General features: G+C 30.3%; 1 protein-coding gene across 8 annotated transcripts in view; it reads left to right on the top strand.

The window, feature by feature from the left end:
- MIPOL1 (mirror-image polydactyly 1) overlaps positions 1 to 20087 on the top strand; it is a 305074-nt gene that overhangs the window by 74490 nt on the left and 210497 nt on the right. For all 8 annotated transcript variants that reach the window (XM_076004084.1, XM_020285781.2, XM_012767045.3 and 5 more), the window contains 4 exons: positions 2038 to 2266; positions 3771 to 3906; positions 5561 to 5666; positions 19070 to 19199. In XM_076004084.1, coding sequence (XP_075860199.1) covers positions 2038 to 2266; positions 3771 to 3906; positions 5561 to 5666; positions 19070 to 19199 — 601 coding nt within the window. The remainder of the gene's footprint in view (positions 1 to 2037; positions 2267 to 3770; positions 3907 to 5560; positions 5667 to 19069; positions 19200 to 20087) is intronic.

Here is a 20087-nt window from a genome sequence, read left to right as displayed (position 1 = left end):
AAAGGATCCCCAAATTTGACAATAGGTTAAAGCTAAAGAAAGAGAGATGTAAAATGGGTAAATAAATAGCAAGTATAGATATCAGGGATGGAGTAAACATCAGGTTAGGAATAAAAAGCTGGAAGAAGAAAGATACTGAACTAGACATGTAAATACTAAGGTGAAAACATGAGACAAGTTGTAGACAATGGCAAATTTGGTCTCAAACAGGTCTAAGAGTCAGGACTTAAAAGTCTGAAGCAGTTGATGTGACATTGTCAACGGGAGCTGGAGGCGTTTATAGGTTGTGATGCTGCATGGCTCATCCTTTTTCCTTTGAAGACTATTTGACCTTCATAAACTGGAGAATAGTATACGCTCTAATAGTTTTTTTATATGTCCCTAGGGGCAATTTTTGCTATTTTGATACTGCTTTCAGTAACTAAGATTCTTTTCCCTTTGAATTACTTGTAAAGTCATATGTTAGTGTTAAAAAGCATGGTCTGTTAATGATATAGAGGGTTTCCTTAGTGTCTGTTTACATTAATAAAATTTCTTCCTTCAGATTTTGAGGGTTCCATTCTACTAATACCAGCTAATTCTATAAAAGTGGCATGGTGAACATCTAAAACAAACCAACAAGTAAGAGTTTTGAGAGGTTAAGAACTACTAAGTAGTCTTCAGTTGTAAGATGTATTTTCCTAAAATTGCCAAAGTTTAAATTAAAACAGTATATAATATTGAAATTACGTAGCTATCTCATAGTACATCATTATGACAGCACGTTCCCTCTTCTAGTTCTTTCCTTCAAAGTAAAATCAAGAGTAATTTAGCAAAAACAAATGATTTCTGATCTAGCTTCCAGCTACCAACAAAAATAATTCCCAGGACTTAGAGTTTATAACTGGCTATACCTAATTTCAGCATTTATATAATATAAGCAAAGAATTTTTCCTTAAAGAATATTTTTTGAAAGATACCTTATTTATAAGTGCCCCTATTTTCTTTTTATTCTAAAACTACTTTTATTCTAAATCTGCCTCAAAAGGATTTTAAATTTGGCAGGTTGAAGAAGGCATTGCCAAAAAGCAGGTGACATTCATATGCTTTTTAAAGTTCAAGAATTATTACTTCAGGGAATAATAAAGTACTAGTTACAATTAGTATTTGTGCCTGTTGATCTGATTTATTAGTGAATGGGTTTATTTTGTGTATGTATGTGTCATTTTCTCCCCAAAACTTTACTATATCATTAAATATATACTCTTTCTTTGAAATTGCCATTATTAGATATAGGTTAAGATAATTTTTGTGAGATAGACATTATGAAGTAGATTCTGTAACATATACATCTGATAAAATGGAGGTTAGAAATAATTCTTTTTATATTGTATCCATTTTAATATTACAATGATGGTTTCAAAAATAATAACTGAAGTTTAAAATTCCTCACAAGAACTATTAGTTCTCAAAGAACTATTATATTTCCATTTTACAAAGAAGAAACTGAGGCATGGATGAGTTTAATATCTTGCCCAAAGTTATACACTTAGCAAAGCTGGAATTCTAACCCAGGCAGTCTGACACCAGAGTTCCATGTACGTTATCATTAACTATAATCTTTAACTTACTGTGTCCTATTTTGAGAAATCTAGAAAAAAATAATCCTGAAAATTATACCTTCAAATCAATGATTTTTCAGCCTTGAGTGTAGACTAGAATCATTTGGGGAGCTTCAAAAGTACAGACTAGGTCCCAATCCTAGAGATTTTTGGTTTAATTAATATAAGGTGTGGGCTGGGTTTTAGGAATTTAAAAAAAATTCCATAGGCTATTCCAAGGTGCAGCCAATGTTGTAAACCACTATCCTAGATATCTATTGCCAATGGAAATATCGATGGCAAAAACCACACTGTACATGCTTATCTGATTACAGTAGGAGTAAGACTAGTAAGTATATGTTTAAAGCTATGAGAATATTTATTTCCACAAAAATATTCATTTTATTGAATATGTAGATATGGTGTTTTATATATCATGTGTTATTTTGTTTGATAGCCCACAGTTGTCTTCAACGAGAGTCTATAGGAAGAACTAATAAAAGTACACAGCCAGATGAGCAACTGACTATGAATTCTGAGGGAAGTATGCATCAGAAATCTGATGAATTACCTAGTGAAGTCACATATGAGAACACAGAACTGCTGGAGCAGAGATCAAGGAATTCTCAAGTCATCAGTCCTTATCCAGATGATGAGATGGCTTACTGCACTACTGAAAAATCCAAGTGAGTATTTGCAGCCTTAGATTTAGAAAGTATGAATTGGGAGAACTTTTTCTTCCTTCCTCTTTTCTTTCTTTGCTCCCTTACTTCCTTCTTTACTTCTCTGTAGTGTGGGCTAAATTTGACATGCCATTACCTTATTAGAATTTGAGGCATCTTTCAGGGTTTTTTTTTTACTGTTTCCATGGTATTGATATGTATCTAGATAGCTAAGTGAGAAAGCACCAGGTGAGTTTGAAGAAAGGCAATGAAGTTTCTTGTTCAGTATTATTTTCTGTGACCTTTCGTTATGGATGTGGAAATAATTGTTAAAATGATATTAGTTTGGGATATCATTCATCAGAGCCAAAAACTGGCAGCTCCAGGACAAGTTAAGCCCAAGGATGTCTTTTGATTTTGGTCAGCACTGTTTTTTGTTTAAATGAATTTGAATGCTTTTAGAAGACATTGTACTCAACCATTTGCTTTCCTTATTATTTTACATTCTATAGCTTTTACCCAATCACTTTTGCCTACCTGACTCATGAAGGGATTTGAATTTTTGATACTTGAGACTCTTATCTATGAGATTAAGGTACTTTGATAATTCATCATTAATCATGTGCTTTGAAAATATTGTTAGATTTTGAAAGTTACAATGACGAATATAATTTCAGTCTAGACAAAATCATATTTTATAGAATATTACTTTAAGAGAGTTTTACATAGGAACTGCTATTTCTACTTACTTGCAAACTATTCAGTAGATATATTAATGAACATTAACATATAATGAAGTAGATATATTAATGTGTTCCTATCCCTTAGAAGTCAGATTCTTGCTAAGGTGCAGATTGGAGTACATTTTGAGGGGCATAGATGAATGAAGTGGGGATAAACATTTTTATAACCACATGGAGACAGTAGTAGAGATGGGCCTAAAAACAGATTATGAGATAATCTAGTATAATTACAGCAAGAGATATACACAGTAAATAGAGCTGCACTGACTGTCCCAGAGCTCACTGCTTAATTTCTTCTTTGTCACTGCAAAACTTAACCTATGCTTACAAATTTAGTGTCTTCAAAAATAGCCCATCTCTTTTCTTTTCCCTTCCTTAATGCTATAATACTTGCTTACAAGTTAATACTGTTCTCAAATAGCATAAAAATCTCAAAAATTTCTGTTTAACTTAACCTTAAATATCACAGGAATAGGCTTTGATTTTTAATGCTTTTAATTTAATTATGAAAATATATTCTTTCAACTAAAAAATTATCTAATATTGTTCCCATTTTCAGACAAATTTAACTCTCTCACTTGATAGATTGGCATCTCTCTGTGGAATTGATGTATATTTTTTTCAACCATAGTATTTTCTTAACAGTGCCTAAAAAGAGAAATTTAAAATTAGATACCCTTACCTATTTATTGTTTAAATTTGTTTCCCCCATTTAGAGTATAAAATTTATGGATCTTTTATAGTAGAAATCATATAATATATTGTTTAATGGTTTTTTATTACAGCCTGATAGAACATAGAAGTAATGATTTGCATTATGAATGTATGATTTCTTGTCAAGTTACTTCAGACTTACACAAAGAGAAGACAATAGCCTTTCTGCTAAAAGAATTGGATATTCTCAGAACAAGCAACAAAAAGGTATGACATAGAAAGTCTGATAATGGTACAGATTGCTTTTAGCTATTGACCTTCTAAATTTATTTTATTACCCATCATAATTTAGTTTTATTATATGCTTTAAACTTTTAACAGTAGTTATATGTTGTTGCCATATCTTACCATCAGGGTATGGTTGAGCTAAGGGATTGGCTATGAAAAGAATTTTTTTTGTTTTCTGCTGTGCTGGTCTATGATATCACTTACTTTTTCATAAACCCCCTGGTACCTTGCATAGGTACCTAAAAAAAAAGATTCAGTTTTACTATAGTAAAACTTTATTTTAGCGCTATGGAGAATGAGAAATATTATGCACTGGTTTCATGTTACTTTCCTAACTTTTTTCTTTTTTATTACTATCTGTGCCTTGTGTTTCACCTCAATAATATATGTAATTAAATGCTAAAATAGCAAGGCTTTGCAATATTATCATTTACTTTGTGTTATACTGTTGTATTTTGTCCATTCCAATTTCTCATGTTGTGTTTTATCTTCTTTTCTGACTCTTATTCTAGCTATATGCCTGTGAGCAGTAAATAATGTTATTAAATAATGTTCATTTTCTGTGCCTTCTTTTTTTTAACCTCTGTGTACTTCTGATTTAATATTCTTGTTGTTTGACCTAATCAAACTGAAGCATGATGTTAGGAATGTTGATCATGTCTGAAGGAAAACAACACAATTGACAAAAGCCTAGGGAAGAATTATAAAAACATTTGGAAAGATTCTGTATGAGAGCATGAGATGTTTTCTGTACTTTCATTTAGTGGTTATTTATTACATGCCAATTATGAGTCAGGTGCCAGTGCCAATTTAAATGGAATATGATGGAATAGCATCCTCAAAGGGAGATTTGTATCAGATATTAAGATTATTATCTTGATTAATTTTGTTTCAAAAAATATTGGACTTACTAAGAGAAGCTGTAAAGCTGTGCTGTCCGTTATTTTATTAGAAGAATCCCTTTCAAATCTTTTGCTTTAAGACAAAAAAGTGGATGAGATTGTTCTTGCAATGGCTATTTTTTTTTTTTTTTTTGAGACAGAGTCTCGCTTTTGTTGCCCAGGCTAGAGTGAGTGCCGTGGCGTCAGCCTAGCTCACAGCAACCTCAAACTCCTGGGCTCGAGCGATCCTTTTGCCTCAGCCTCCCTGGTAGCTGGGACTACAGGCATGTGCCACCATGCCCGGCTAATTTTTTTTTTTTATATATATATATCAGTTGGCCAATTGATTTCTTTCTATTTATAGTAGAGACGGGGTCTCGCTCTTGCTCAGGCTGGTTTTGAACTCCTGACCTTGAGCAATCCGCCCGCCTCGGCCTCCCAAGAGCTAGGATTACAGGCATGAGCCACAGCGCCCGGCCTTATTTTTAATAATAATGTTATTCCTCTTAATTTCATTTGCCTGTACACATAAATTAAGTATATATTAGAGTGTTTTTATAATTTCTATGTCATTATAGGTAATTATTTATAAAATATCTTGCCACCTGAAATATTTTTTCTAGGGTTACGTAGGCAGTTAAGTATAATATATGAGAATTTAGGAAAACACCCAAAATTTTACTTTGGAATTAATTGTATTTGTCTAAGACATATGTCAGATAAGAATCTATGTTTTCTTCATTGGGTTTTAGCTTCAAGAAAAACTGACTGAAGAAGACAAAGAACAGAAAAAACTAATGTTTAAGCTGGACCTCCAAGAGAAAACAACAGAAGCTAAAATCGCTGAAAAGACAGCAGGTATAATAGATGAGTATTAACATATGGCCTTAAGAATCACATACAAGGTTATTACATGATGTATCTTGGTGAATACTAGCATACTGTCTTATTTGCCAAAGGAGGGTAAGCTCAGTCCCTTTTTTTTTTTTTTTTTGGCTGCTTAGAAAATAGGTGGCTTTAACATCCTGGTACTGGTATTAGTGAGAGCTTTACCTGTATTCATACTGATTTGGGCATTAAATGCATTGTTAACACCATGTCAATCCAATCACAAAAAGGTTGTTTGTTTTGTTGGAAGGGCCTGAACAAACAAGGGGAAATAATGATTACCAGTGCCTCTACCTTTCAACCAGCAGTTCAAATACCACTTATTGTTTTAGCTCGTTGAGAGGAAATACTTCTCTGTTATATGAAGATAGTCATATATTCATTGCCAATGGAAACCTACATTTGATTCAAAAATCTGTTTTGTGCAGTTAATAAGTTTTCAACTGTGATATAGATGCTGATAGAGATAATGTTTTCCCTGAGATTAAAGTGAAATATTGCCAGAGTTTTAGATTATGAATGACTACCTTAAATATATTTTGGAGTCTTTCTTTACTCACAGGTCTTTGCAAGGAGAAATTTTTTAAAATAGTTGTGATATGTTACAGACATGACTGGATGATTCTCAATAGTCTATGATCTCCACCTGTGCACGTGACTATGATGGTCTCTCTCACACAGTTTTCGCGTGTTAAGGAAAGAGAAATTTCATAGAATAGTAGACATTAGCATTTGGAGGCATTTTAGAGATCACTTACTTTAACATTTTTATATCAATCGGAGTGCTTTTTAAGAAGCAATTGTATTTTGTCATTAGTCTGGGGTTATATTCATGCTTTAAAGTCACTTAACCTGGTTACATATTTGAAATAATTCTTTTATTTTAGGTCAGAAATATAACTAGGATAGCCTGTCATCAAAACATTAATATAGAAAATAGAACTAAACATCAGTATTAATAACTAAGATGATCATAAATAAATACTTCAGCTGAATACTAGATAGTTGCTTTTTTGGTAATATTAAACTACCATTATGTTTTTGTTTCTTTTTTAGTTCGAAACTATGGAGTAATATATTTTAAGGAAAATTAATAATATGTTAAAATGAATAGTTGAAATATAAATTTAGAACAATTTGAAAGTTTCATGGCTTTTTATTATCAAATACATATACTAATTGCTAGGACAGTATTATTAATACAACAAGTACGTTTGTTTTGAAGTATTTGCATAATTTAACTTTTCATATGTCTTACAAAGTAATTTAATAATATTTGGGCTGTCATAATTTATTGAAAATCATGAATTAATATATATGCATAGCCCATTTATCTCTTGTAGTGGGAAACTCATTAAGCAATAATATTTACTCTTTAATTTTGGTATACTATAGCTAAGAATATACTTCAAATATTTAGTTATTGATATATATTTAAGGGTTCCCTTGGATTGGACAGTTTGAATCATACATGCTAAAATGGAAGGATTTTGATTTTGGTAATCTTATTAAGCATGTTTCTCATTAATAACAAAAATATTATTTTAATAAATGTTAAATCTTGGAAAGATGTTTAATGTATTTTTATTGCCTCCTAAATTGATGAAAATAACAGTGCTATTTAGTTTCTATGGAACAGAGCAGTCTAGTTAAAAGAGATATGCCTAACTACTTAAGTTACAAAAATGACACAAAATGAAAATCCTGCAAAGTTTTTTTAAAATATACATTTTCAAAATATATTTTTACTTAATGTTTCACAATCTACCTTCTTTCTAAAAGATTTAAGATATTTTACTTGTAACATTAGAATTATTGTTATAATGTCAAAATAAAAAAATAATGAACTACTTAAGAAAGCCATTGGTTTGAAACAAAAAATTCAATAATTGACCCTTGGTGGACTCTTAAAATTTTTCATATTCTCATTTTATATATAGAGAGTTAAATAAGCTATCTTCTGACTGATCAGTAGGAGGTACAGTCAAAAAGCAAAGCATAACTATAAAAAGTCCATGTCAGTATCATAATAGAGAAACAGTATAGGACTATGATTACAGGTAAAAATTTTTTTTTCCTTATACAAAAGAACAAATAATTCACACGAGCATGGATATTTGTTTCTATCACTGCTCATTTTTATATTCAAAATAAAAAATATATTTAAGTATATTTGGCAAAGTATGTTATAAATATGCACACATACATAAATATAATATATTTAAGCAGAATAAACATGTTTAAGAAACTAAACTATTCCTCAGTAAAAGAAATACTTATAAAAACATCTGAACTAAGCATTGTAATAGCAAATAGGATACAAAAATCTCTCTATAGATTTTAAAAATAAAATATTAAGTAAAATGTGAAGCACTCTAAGGGAATAGTAGCCATTACTTTAGAATATATAAAATATAAAGATTTTCATATAGTGCTCATATAGTATTAGGATATAAGAATATTCACATAGTATTAGTTATGATAGTAAGAGAATTAACTAACAATAAGGGAATTGTTAAATATACTGTGGCACATTTATGCTGTGAGACATTGGGTAATTATTAAAAATTATTTGAATATTTGATGATAGAAAATCTTTATAACTCATGTTAAGTAAAAAAGGGAAAAGTATATTTATAACAATTTTGCCTAAAGAAACTACATAGACATATATACACATGTATATTATATAAAATAAAAACAAATTTTAATGGTCTTTAAGTGGAGCTCTTACTGTTTTAGTGAACAGTTTCTACCTTTTTCAGATTTTCTACAATAAGCATATATCAGATTTAATATTTGGAAGAGTAAACATTTATTTTAAAAGATGTGATTTTTTTTAAAAATTTGCTTGTACTCTAACCTTAAAATAATTCCTGTGATAGGTTTGAGACATAAAGACTATATAAACCAAAATTTTATGAAAACTATATGATGGCTGTGATCCATTCTCACAATTTTACCCATGTCATTTTGCTAGTCTTTCAGATTTCCCCTGTATTTATTTTTATATCTTTATGTTTATTATGTAACTTATGTGTATATTAGTCCATCTTGTCGTCCAAGCTGATTGTGTAATTTATAGAATTAAGAACCTGCTACAGTCAAAATCACATAAAACAAAAGGCACCCAGTTCTCTGTAGGCGTTTTGAAGCAATTGGAAAGACCAGAAGATTTGGAGTCAGGCTGACCTAGGTTCAGATCATAGCTTTGACACTTAATAATGATTTTATACCTTTGGGCAAGTTATTTAGCTTTTCCAGCCTTATTTTCTCCCATGTAAAATATGAATATTAACTAATTTACCAGATTATTTTAAGAATTAGGTATAATATATAAAAGCACCTAGTAATAACTAGAACTTAGTAAATTGTAGCTAATATTAATAATATTTTAGTGAAATTCTTAAGCCTTTTATAATATCATTTTAAGAAGTTTGGAAAGACATTCTGTTTTGCTTTTAATTAAAAAATCAGTGGTTTTGAATCATCTTATCATAATTAATGGTTTTTCTGTTAATAGACTTTGAAAGGGAACAAAACTGAAAAATGGATGAAAAAATATGGAATAATGGTTGAATTATAAGAAAAATTGCTGTTGAGATATATATTAATATATTTGATAGCACTAGCACATTTTACTAAAATGTGAATCCAAAATAAATGAGATACAAAGGAATTGGGCTCTAATGCAATGTGTACCTATGATAAATCTTCATGTAGACTGTTATTTAGCTTTAGTCTGTTTCCTTTGTGACCTAGTTGGTTTTTACATAATGCGAATATTGTCATTCTAATGTGATTTTATGAGAGTTTGAAACTCAGCTGTGTTGAAATCTCTGATGGTTGACCCTTTTACCTTTCCCTACTTCACCATCATCATTGTCATCATCATCACCATCATTAATAACTGTTCATTAGGCACTTAAATGTTTTGTAGGAACTATGCTAATTTCATTACAAATAAAACAAATATTTATTGAGGACTCCTATGTACTAGGCACTGTGTTGGGTACTAAATGTACATCAACAAATAAGACAGATTTGAGATTTTAGGCTTTGTGGTGTTTTTGCCTATAATCACTTCTCAATCATAATACACCACACTGTGTAAGTAGTGGTTAAATGCTTAGACTTTGGATTCAGGCCTTTGTTCTTATTTTTTTTTACCACTTAAGTGTAATGAAGGCCTCACTAAGCTTTGGTTAAAATCTGCTATAGGTTGCTGTGACGTTTAAGTTAGATAATGTTTATGAAGTGCTTAACCCATAGAAGCAGCTCAATAAATGGTAATTATGATAAGATGATTACATTGTTGCCATCTTTTTTCTCCTCAAGATTTCTTCATCTAAGGGGACGTATTCAAAGTTTTCCTGATAGTCATGTAATTACATAAATAATGGTTACTTAATTGTTATATAAATCCTGTACTTATTTCTATATGGTTTTATTTCACAAAGAATTGATTTGTACTTCTTTTTAAAAAAATAGTTTATAAAGCATTTTATTTGTTATTTCATTTGATCCCCACAATTTGTAGTTTTCCTTGATTTTTAGAGTTAATCTTATTTTTAAATTTTGAAAATATGGAAAAATTTTTAAATCTCTACAAAAAAATAAAAAATGTATAAATAGGTCTTATTTAGTCTTAAGAAAAGCTGAAATGACCAGGTCACTCCTTATATTAACATTGGGAACAATTTATCTCATTGCAGCTATTTAGGACTTTTTACTGAGTTCTGACTCAGTATACATGTGGATAATATTTGAAAATTATTAGCATATATGGCCTTAAAATACTAGCAGATATTGTAGAGAAGCACAGCAGAAACATTAAATCTTTGTTCTTTAGGTAAGTATATATCTCTTGTACCCTAAAAAGAGTAATTAAACTATAAACATTTCAAAATTTGTTTTAGTTAAATTGAGTTTAACAATGACAGTATTATATGGCCTGATTTGCATCATTAATTTGCTATTATGTCAGTGATGTGATCATATCAAAAATAGCTTGTTCAGTTAAACCTTTCATTTTTACTAAAACAGTCTCAGTAGGCATTGGCTAGTGTTTATTGTCTTTAATTTTTATTATTCTATTGCATTTACAGTACACAGATGTTTAAATTTTACATAAAATAGTATTTATTTAAATATTTAACAGTTTTTCTTATTTCTGTGGCATTTAAAATATTTACATTTCTTTAAAAGCCTTATTTTTCTATTTCTTAAATGCTCACTTTAGAGCCTCTGCTTTATATGTTAGTTATTTTTCTTTCTTGCATGTCATCCATTAAAGATTAGCTGTGGAAGGTTGGAGCATGGAGAGATTATGAATGACAGAACAACTCCTGTAGAATAATAATCAGTTTTTGGTATTTAATGCTGTTTGACTTTTGCAGACACATTTCTTATTAACCTTTGGTACAAAGAGAAATCCAGGTTCCTGATATCTCATGGAGAAGATGAATTTGAGATCCTCTTCCAATTAAACTGAAATAAAGCCAATATTAGGTTTTAGCCAAAAGAACTCCTTAGTTCCTAAGTCTTGTGTTTATTAGTCTATCTATCTATCTATCTATCTTACTATATTTTAACATATAATTCAGTGATTACATAATTTGCTTAGCTTACTTGTACTGATGATGCAAGCATTTAATCTGCTTTTTCTCTTTAAACATATATTACTTTCTGTACACTCAAATTTAGACTGATTTTTTTTTAAACTAAAAAATATAATTCAATCCCCTCTTCTTACAGAAAATGTTCATTTGTTTTTGGTAGGGAGGAGAGAAATTTAATTGTGATTGTCCAAAGGATCAGAACATAGAATTCTTGAAACTTACAACTTAAGTTTTTCTATTCAGGTTAAAATGTAAATGTTAAAAATATAGATATGTAATTAACCATTATAGCAAATACATTGAGACACCCTAACTAATTAAAATGGAAAAATTTTTACATAATAGAAAATGTTTACATTATTCTCTTATAAAAAGATTATTACTATATACCATATCTCATATGGTGTTGACCATCTAATGATTAAGGAGATCAAAAGTGAGTTAGTTCAATATATACCAGAAGAATAGAAAATGTCATATTATTTACCTTTAAGAAATAATGCACACTGGAATCCCATTTTTCTGTGTATATAATGGGCACCAATCAAATGTGATCTGGAACTTGGATGCCTTAATAGTATTAAATTATAATGGGGCATTAAATATATAATCTGTATTTATTTTTTACTTTGAAAGGAAAAAGAATTTCAAAAATATGACCAGTAATTTGAGATAAAAACCAAAAGGTCCATCTCTGTGAAACACAGCAGGTATAAATATTGATAAAAAGAATGTTGATTAAATTGCTATCTTTGGATACAGAATTTTGTGTATATAAATCAGGGTAAGTTTAGACAAGTCCCTGTTCAAATAATACTTGAGGGTAGGATATAGCCAATTCTGTATCCTCACTCCCTAAAAAAGTTTGTTTGTTTCCTAGAAAAACAAAATAAAAGTTGAATTGGCAGAGAATCCATTATGCATAACAATAATCAACAATTGGGTATGGTATACTGTGGAATTTAGCATGATATCAAGCATTTGAATACATATGTAATTATGGTATTTAAAACATAAGAGTAAAAAAACTCTTCAAAGTGATCTTTAAGACTTTTTCACATTTGAATAATAATTTTAAAGAGGAAATGATATTGGAAAAAATTTAGGTAGCAGTTATTTCATAGAATTTTCATTTGATATCTATTAAAATTTATAGAGATAGTCTGTGTAGTAAATAGATAAAATACCTATTAAAATTATATTTCACAAGTGCATAAAGTTATTGATACTGATTTTTATACTCCAAGGATAAACTTATGTCTTTCACATTAAAAAAGATAGCTCCAATATCAAATATATTATACCTTTTGATGTAAATATCGAGCATATTTTTAGACAGTGTTCTTATATAGTCTTTGAGTTTTCTGTAGTAAGTACATGTATATAATAATTGAATGTTTCATAAAAAATATTTTTGTTTTGTAGTTTTATAGTCTTCTTAAACTTACTATTTTGTATAATTTATAAGTAATCTTTAATAATTTCTGTACTGCTGCAGAGTATAAATTTATAGAAACTTTATAGAGGAAAGTTTGACAGCATATGTTTGAGTTTAAAAAGCTGACTTTCTATTAAGTCATCCTACTTCTAGAAATTTTCTTAAGAAATTAGCTTTGTATATACGTATATGTACACAAATGTACAAGGATGTTCATTACAGTGTTGTTTATATTATAGTTGAGAATATCTGGGAATGATGTAAAATCTAATATTAGGAGCAGCTTAGTTGAATCAAATATATATAGCATGTCCAAGTGATAAAATTCTATGTAGTATTTTATATTTTTTGAAAAGTACTGAAGAATATAGGATATTTTATTTTAATTATACACAGAAAGTTATGGCAGTATGTAAAATATTTGTCTTTTCCAAATATTTACAATGAGTCTGTATTACTTTTTAATCAGAAAAAGTTATTTACAAAATAATTGTATAAAATATTGCAAAATCTAGTTTTAGAAAACATGATTTTCTGGTCTGTAAAAGAAGTTCTGGAGTAATAAGTTGAATTCAGCATTGTGATGCCAAAAATAGAAACCTCAAACTACTCAGATCAGGTTTTGATTAATTTTCTACTGGCATGGTACATTTACCATCTATTAAAAAATTTTCAATAACCAATTTATGAAAATAAAGACAAATTATAATTTTTAAGGAAATTAAAAGACTAATATTTGTGTTTCTGGAATAGCTATTTGGTGGTTTAATGAGCCTTAATTATTATCATATTTGCAAGAAATCCATTTAACATCATTGTAAATCTTCCCCCAAATGGTTACACATTGTGTAAAGTTTTAATTGTAGATATTCATAGAAGCTGAGATAGTTTCATATATAGTAAAGGCTAGCTTTTTATGAAACTATTGTCTATATTTGTTGCTTAGAATTTTGGAACATGAATTGTGCACAGTGATTATTTGATACGTTTAAAATCCTGATGATTTCTTCTTCCCTCTCTTTAACTCAGCCTTTTATATTTACCTAACTACCATGATGATGTTAACAAATGAATTCTTTCTCCTGGGAAATGTGTATCCTACAAATTATGTTATTTAGAGGATCATGATCCAGTGTTTAAACTAGAATGTTATCCAATGTACTGTCTCACTCCTACTGTATTTTAAAAGTAGTTTGAAAAGTATAGAATATGGATTTGTCAATAGACTTGGATCTACTAAGAAAATATGTACTCTGCCTTGACTCAATAAACTCATGCTTAGTGTGGTTCAGCTTCTTCATATTTACTCTTGCCCATATTAGAAAACAATTAGCTTACTAAACAAATTTGAGTATTTGGTGGGGGTGGGGTAGGGGTGATCCTCTCCGAATCTTTCTCATTTGACTAAGAATTATGGATATTTGATAACCATGTTTAAAAATGGAGATATCCAAATATTATTGTAAACACCCAATGATTTGTTTTACCTACAATATAAGTATTTTACTTGGTTGGCTTACATAGTAGCTAATAATATTTGTTAATGTAATTTAACTGCTGTGAACCTTTACTGAACAAATATTGAAATTTATTCAAGTCAAAGAAAGAGAATCTCTAATGACTTTTGTTAAAGCTTCTATTTAATAGTTAAGGAGAAAAGTTTGTATGACATACGAGATGCAATTAACAGTAGATTTTACATTTAATAAAAAGAAAGAAGCATGCGTATTTGCTTTATTCATTCCATCATAATTTGCATTAGAGCTGTGGGTGTTTAATGAGCAAATTCCAACTAAAATGCTATATTGATTTTCTAGTGAACTTTGTAATAGTCATCTACCTTGGAAAAGCTCAGTGTTTACAATTAAGTTTTCTTTACTAAAAATGTTGGAGAGTTGCCTATTGATCCTTTAAAAATACTGAATTCTTCAAAGAACGAGATTTTTATAACCAACAAATTTTACATTAACCTAATATATGTTGAAAGTTATTCAGTAATACCTTAATTTTATTTTTTGGTTTTTTGTTTTAAGTTTTATTTTTAACTGACAAATAATAATTGTATATATTTATGGGATGCAATGTTATATTTTAATACTTGCATATACCCTGTGGAGTGATCAAATCAGACTAATTAACATATCCATCATCTCAAATACTTATTGTTTCTTTGTGGTAAGAGCATTTAAAATCCATTCTTTTAGTTTTTTGAAATATACAATGCATTCTTATTTACTATAAGTCACCATGCTGTGTAATAAATCACCAGAACCTATTCCTATCTAACTGAAACTTTATGCTCTTTGATCACATCTCCCCTTTCCCTGTCCACCCCACCAATAGACTCTAATAAACACCAATATATTCTCTATTTCTACTCTTCTACTTCTATGAATTCCGCTTTTTTTTAGATTCCATGAATAAGTGCAGTATTTTTCTCTGTGTGCCTGGCTTATTACACTTAGCATAATGTCCCCTAAGTCTATCCATATTGTTGCGAATGACAGAATTTCCTTTTTTCCCCCAGCATTTTCAGATGAAAAAGTTGAGTTCCAGCTTTGTAAAGGCTGTAGAGTATTCCATTGTCTATGTATACCACATTTTAAAAATCTATTTGTCCATTAATGGGCTCTTAAGTTGTTCTCATATCTTGCCTATCGTGAAGAATGCTACAGTGAACATGGGAGTACAGGCATCATGTCTTTGGCATACTGATTTCAACTCCTTTGGATATGTACATATAAGTGGAATTGCTGGATCATATGATAATTCAATTTTTAGTATTTTGAGGAACCTCATACTGTTTTCCAAAGTGGCTATACTAATTTACAATACCACCAATAGTGTATACAGATTTCCTTTTCTCCATATCATCACCAACAACACTTGCTATCTTTCATCTTTTTTGATAAAAGCCAATCTAATAGGATTTTAAATAGGATTATGTTTTCTTATTATTGAGTAGTTTGAGTTCCTGGTATATTTTGGATATTAGCCAGCTCCTTATCTAGTATATAATTTGTAAATATTTTCTCCCAATATGTAGGTTGTCTCTTCTCTTTGTTGTTTCTTTTGCTGGATATAGCTTTTTAGTTTGATACAATCCCATTTCTCTCTTTGCTTTCATTGCCTGTGCTTTTTGGGTCATATTCAAGAAATCTCTGCCCATACCAGTGCCATGGAGCTTTTCTCATGTGTTTCCGTCTAGTAGTTTTATAGTTTCAGGTCTTATGTTTAAGTTTTTAATCCATTTTTGAGCTGATTCTTATACAAGGGGTGAGATAAGGATCCATTTTCATACTTTGGCATGTAGATGTTCCCAACACCATTCATTGAAGAGTCTATACGTTCCCCATTGTGTGTTCTTGGCACGTTTGTTGAAAATCAGTTGACCATAGGTATGTGGGTTTATTCCAGGGTTCTCTATCCTGTTCTATTGGTCAATGTGTCTTTTTATGCTAGTACTGTGCTATGTTAATTACTATGGCTTTGTAATACATTTTTTAAATCATAGTGTGATACCTCCAGTTTTGTTCTTTTTGCCCAAGATTGCTTTGGCTATTTGGGGTCTTTTATGGCTCCATACAAATTTTAGGATTTTTTTTCTATTTCTGTGAAGAATTACAGTGGAATTTTGATAGAGATTGCATTGAATATGTAGAGTAATGTTTTAATTTTGAAAACTTTTTATCATTTGTAAATTGTAAAACCAGATTTCGTGTGTGAGGGGGGTGGGTGTGTGTTTTCTTCCATTTTAAAATTTAACCTTTGAATACTCCTTTAAATGCACATATACATCACTATTTAGCATCATTTTGTCCATCTTGTCTCACCTACAAATTAGAAATATTTTGCAATGTAAAAATTTGAAAACGTCTTAGAATATCATTTTGAATAAATTATTATGTCATTATAGTATTCAGTATACAATATAGAATGGGTTCTGAGCAACTTTTATTTCAGTCCCTAATATAATTTTTGCCCACCAATGAACACGGTTAAAAAATGGGGGATTTTGAATTGGATTTTTTACATATAAATGGTCCACATTAATCACAGTGACATTATTAATATATCTATGAATTAAGTCAAATTGTGAGTATATGGATTTAGGGTGGTGACTATGGTGGTGGAATGGAACTAATGGTTGCTGAGGATACACTTTATTTTATTTAATTGGTCAACAGCTTTCATATATTGTCTGATTTAATTTTCCCTAACAACCATGAATGATAGTATTATATCCATTTTATGTACTTGAACTGCAACTACTAGAATTTAAGAAGTTTATAAAAACAAGGCTGCTGAATCTGAATCTGTTTGAATCTGAATCTGTTTGAATCTGAATCAAAGCCCATGTTCTTCCATACACCTTGCTGTTCTCATTCTATACCATATAAGATATATCATATTGCTTTCTTTAAGCTGTTATTATTGTCCTTCCTGGAAGGAGATTATGCAGAATTAGAAGGGAAAAATAAAATTCATTTTTATATACTATATTCTGGATAGAAGTCTCTTTCAAAAGAGATTGAGTAATTGATACAATTGTCCCTTTTATCTGCAGTTTTGCCTTCTTCGGTTTCAGTTACCAATGGTCAGAAAATATTAAGTGGGAAATTCCAGAAATAAGTAAATCATACATTTTAAATTGCACACCAGTTTGAGTAGAGTGGTGAATTTTCATGCTGTGCTTCCCAGGACATGAATTATCTCTTTGATATGCTGTATGCTATAACCACTTTTCCAACACTTATACTTTAATACAATAATAACTGTCTTGATAAGCTGTGTATTAATCTATAACAAACCTTAGGCAGGAATCCAACACTTTATTAACTGAAAGCATTTAAAACACTTTTCCAAAGTTTATTTTGTGGTTTGACAGTATAAATAAATTTGATTTGGTGATTCAGGTATTTGAATCCCTCTTTGTCTAACATTGCAATACTGTTTTTTAAATTATGTAAGATTTCAAGTATACAAACAGTAGAAATTATACTTAAGAAATGACAATTTTAGGTAACATCAAAGCTCCCAATAGAGTGCTACACAAATCTAGATGATGTTATTTATATTATAATCTAATCAGTGGTGCCCCTTGCTGTGTGCTGATGTGTAGTGCTAAGAGCTCTGTCTCGTTTTGTTCTTCCAAGACCCATTTCCTTTCCCCCTCTTCCACCGTAGCACTGAGAATGAGGTAACTATTAATGTGAATTTGGCGTTTATAATTTCAATGCTTGTTGTATTATATTCACTAATTGTGTCTATCTGTAAATAGTTAAAGTACAGTTGTTTTATTTTGCAAGTTGCTAATTTTGCCAACATTTTGTTTTTGAGATTTGTCCACCTGTCCTAAGTTAATTCATTTTAAATACTGGGTAATATTCCATTCTGAATGTAATTTATTTCTATTCATGTTGATGGACGTTTGGGTTATGTTTAAGTTTTTGTTGTTATAGGCACCACTGCAGTATTTTTATGTTTCCAGTTGCACATGTGCAAGAATTTCTCTAGGCTACATACCAAAGAGTGGTTTTGCAAGGTTGTAGATTAGGCCCATCTTCAACTTTAATAAACATTGCCAAATTGCTCTTCAGATGGTTGTAGAAATATCTATGTCTGTCTGCGGTATATATAGGCTTCCTTTATTTCACAAACTTGCAACAATTGTTATTATTAGACCTTTAAAGTTTTGCTCTTTTTATGGGTATGAAATGGTATCTCAGTTTTGCAATACCTATTAAAATGTTTTCTCAAGTAATTATTGATACTAATTCAATTTAATAATTCAGCAGTCTTTAAAATAACAGAATTAATAAAATGTGGTATATGTATACCATGGAGTACTACTAAGCCATAAAGAATGGGGAGCTAATGCCTTTTGTAACAACCTGGATGGAACTGGAGACCATTTTCTAAGTGAAGTAATATAAGAATGGAAAAACAAACACCACATGTACTCACTATTAAACTAGAACTAATTGATAAACACATGCACATATGGAAGTAAACTCAATGGAAATCAAGCAGGCGGGGGAGAAGGGTTGTATAAATTTACACTTAAGGGGTATAATACACACCATCTGTATGATGGGCACACTTATAACATTGACACAAACTGTACAAAAGCAATACATGTAACCAAAATGTTTGTACCTCTGTAATATACTGAATTTTTTTAAAACACACAAAAGAAATACATCAGAATCCATTTTAACATAAAACATAATTATTTTGCTTTTTATTTTTGCTAAATGTATGCATTTCTTCTTCATTTTCTCTGATTGATTATTGGTTATTTATTTTCATAGCTCTCGTTGAAGAAGTGTATTTTGCACAGAGGGAACGTGATGAAGCTATTATGTCTAGACTGCAGTTAGCCATTGAGGAGAGAGATGAAGCGATTGCACGAGCCAGGCATATGGAAATGTCTCTAAAAGTGTATGTACACATTTAAAATTCTATGTATTAGGAACATTGATAAAATGCATGCATTATGTGGTAGTTACACATTTAAAAATGTTACTGATTCTTTTTTTTCTTTTTCTTTTTCTTTTTTTTGAGACAGAGTCTCACTCTGTTGCCTGGGCTAGAGTGCTATAGCGTCAGCCTAGCTCACAGCAACCTCAAACTCCTGGGCTCAAGCAATCCTTCTGCCTCAGGCTCCCAAGTAGCTGGGACTACAGGCATGTGCCACCATGCCTGGCTAATTTTTTCTATATATTTTTAGTTGTCTGGCTAATTTCTTTCTATTTTTAGTAGAGACTGGTTATCGCTCTTGCTCAGATTGGTCTCAAACTCCTGACCTTGAGTAATCCTCCCACCTTGGCCTCCCAAAATGCTAGGATTACATACGTGAGCCACCACGCCTGGCCTATTACTGATTCTTATATGTTACACTAGGAAATTGAATATCTTCATAATCTTTTTTCTAAAACTTTTGGCATGCTACTTTGTCAGGGATAACAGTCAATTTGAAAAAAAGAAAGAAAGAAAGTAATGCACCTCACTCTCAATACAATTACTTCTTTACTTCTCTGTAGTTCTGTTGTTGATTTCCTTACCCTACTTTCCCTATGTGACTCCTCATTCCTTCTTTTTATCACCTCTTCTTTTTGTCACTTTCTTGATTTATTTCAACTGTTTGGTTATATTCCTGCTGCTCTCTGCTTAATATCTCTGTTCCTGGTCTTTGTTATTTTTTACTCATAGTTCTTTTAGCTGTTGTTTTTAAACTCTAATGACACTTGGAATAGGGTGGAGCCTAAGAATCTGCATTTTTGACAAGCAACCCAGGTGATTCTTACAGATAAATAATGGACTACACTT

Source organism: Microcebus murinus, chromosome 6 (genome assembly GCF_040939455.1).
Source record: "Microcebus murinus isolate Inina chromosome 6, M.murinus_Inina_mat1.0, whole genome shotgun sequence".
NCBI classification, from domain to species: Eukaryota; Metazoa; Chordata; class Mammalia; order Primates; family Cheirogaleidae; genus Microcebus; species Microcebus murinus.
The sequence above is the reverse complement of the archived record's forward strand: the minus strand, read 5'-3'. Positions and strand labels throughout refer to the sequence as shown.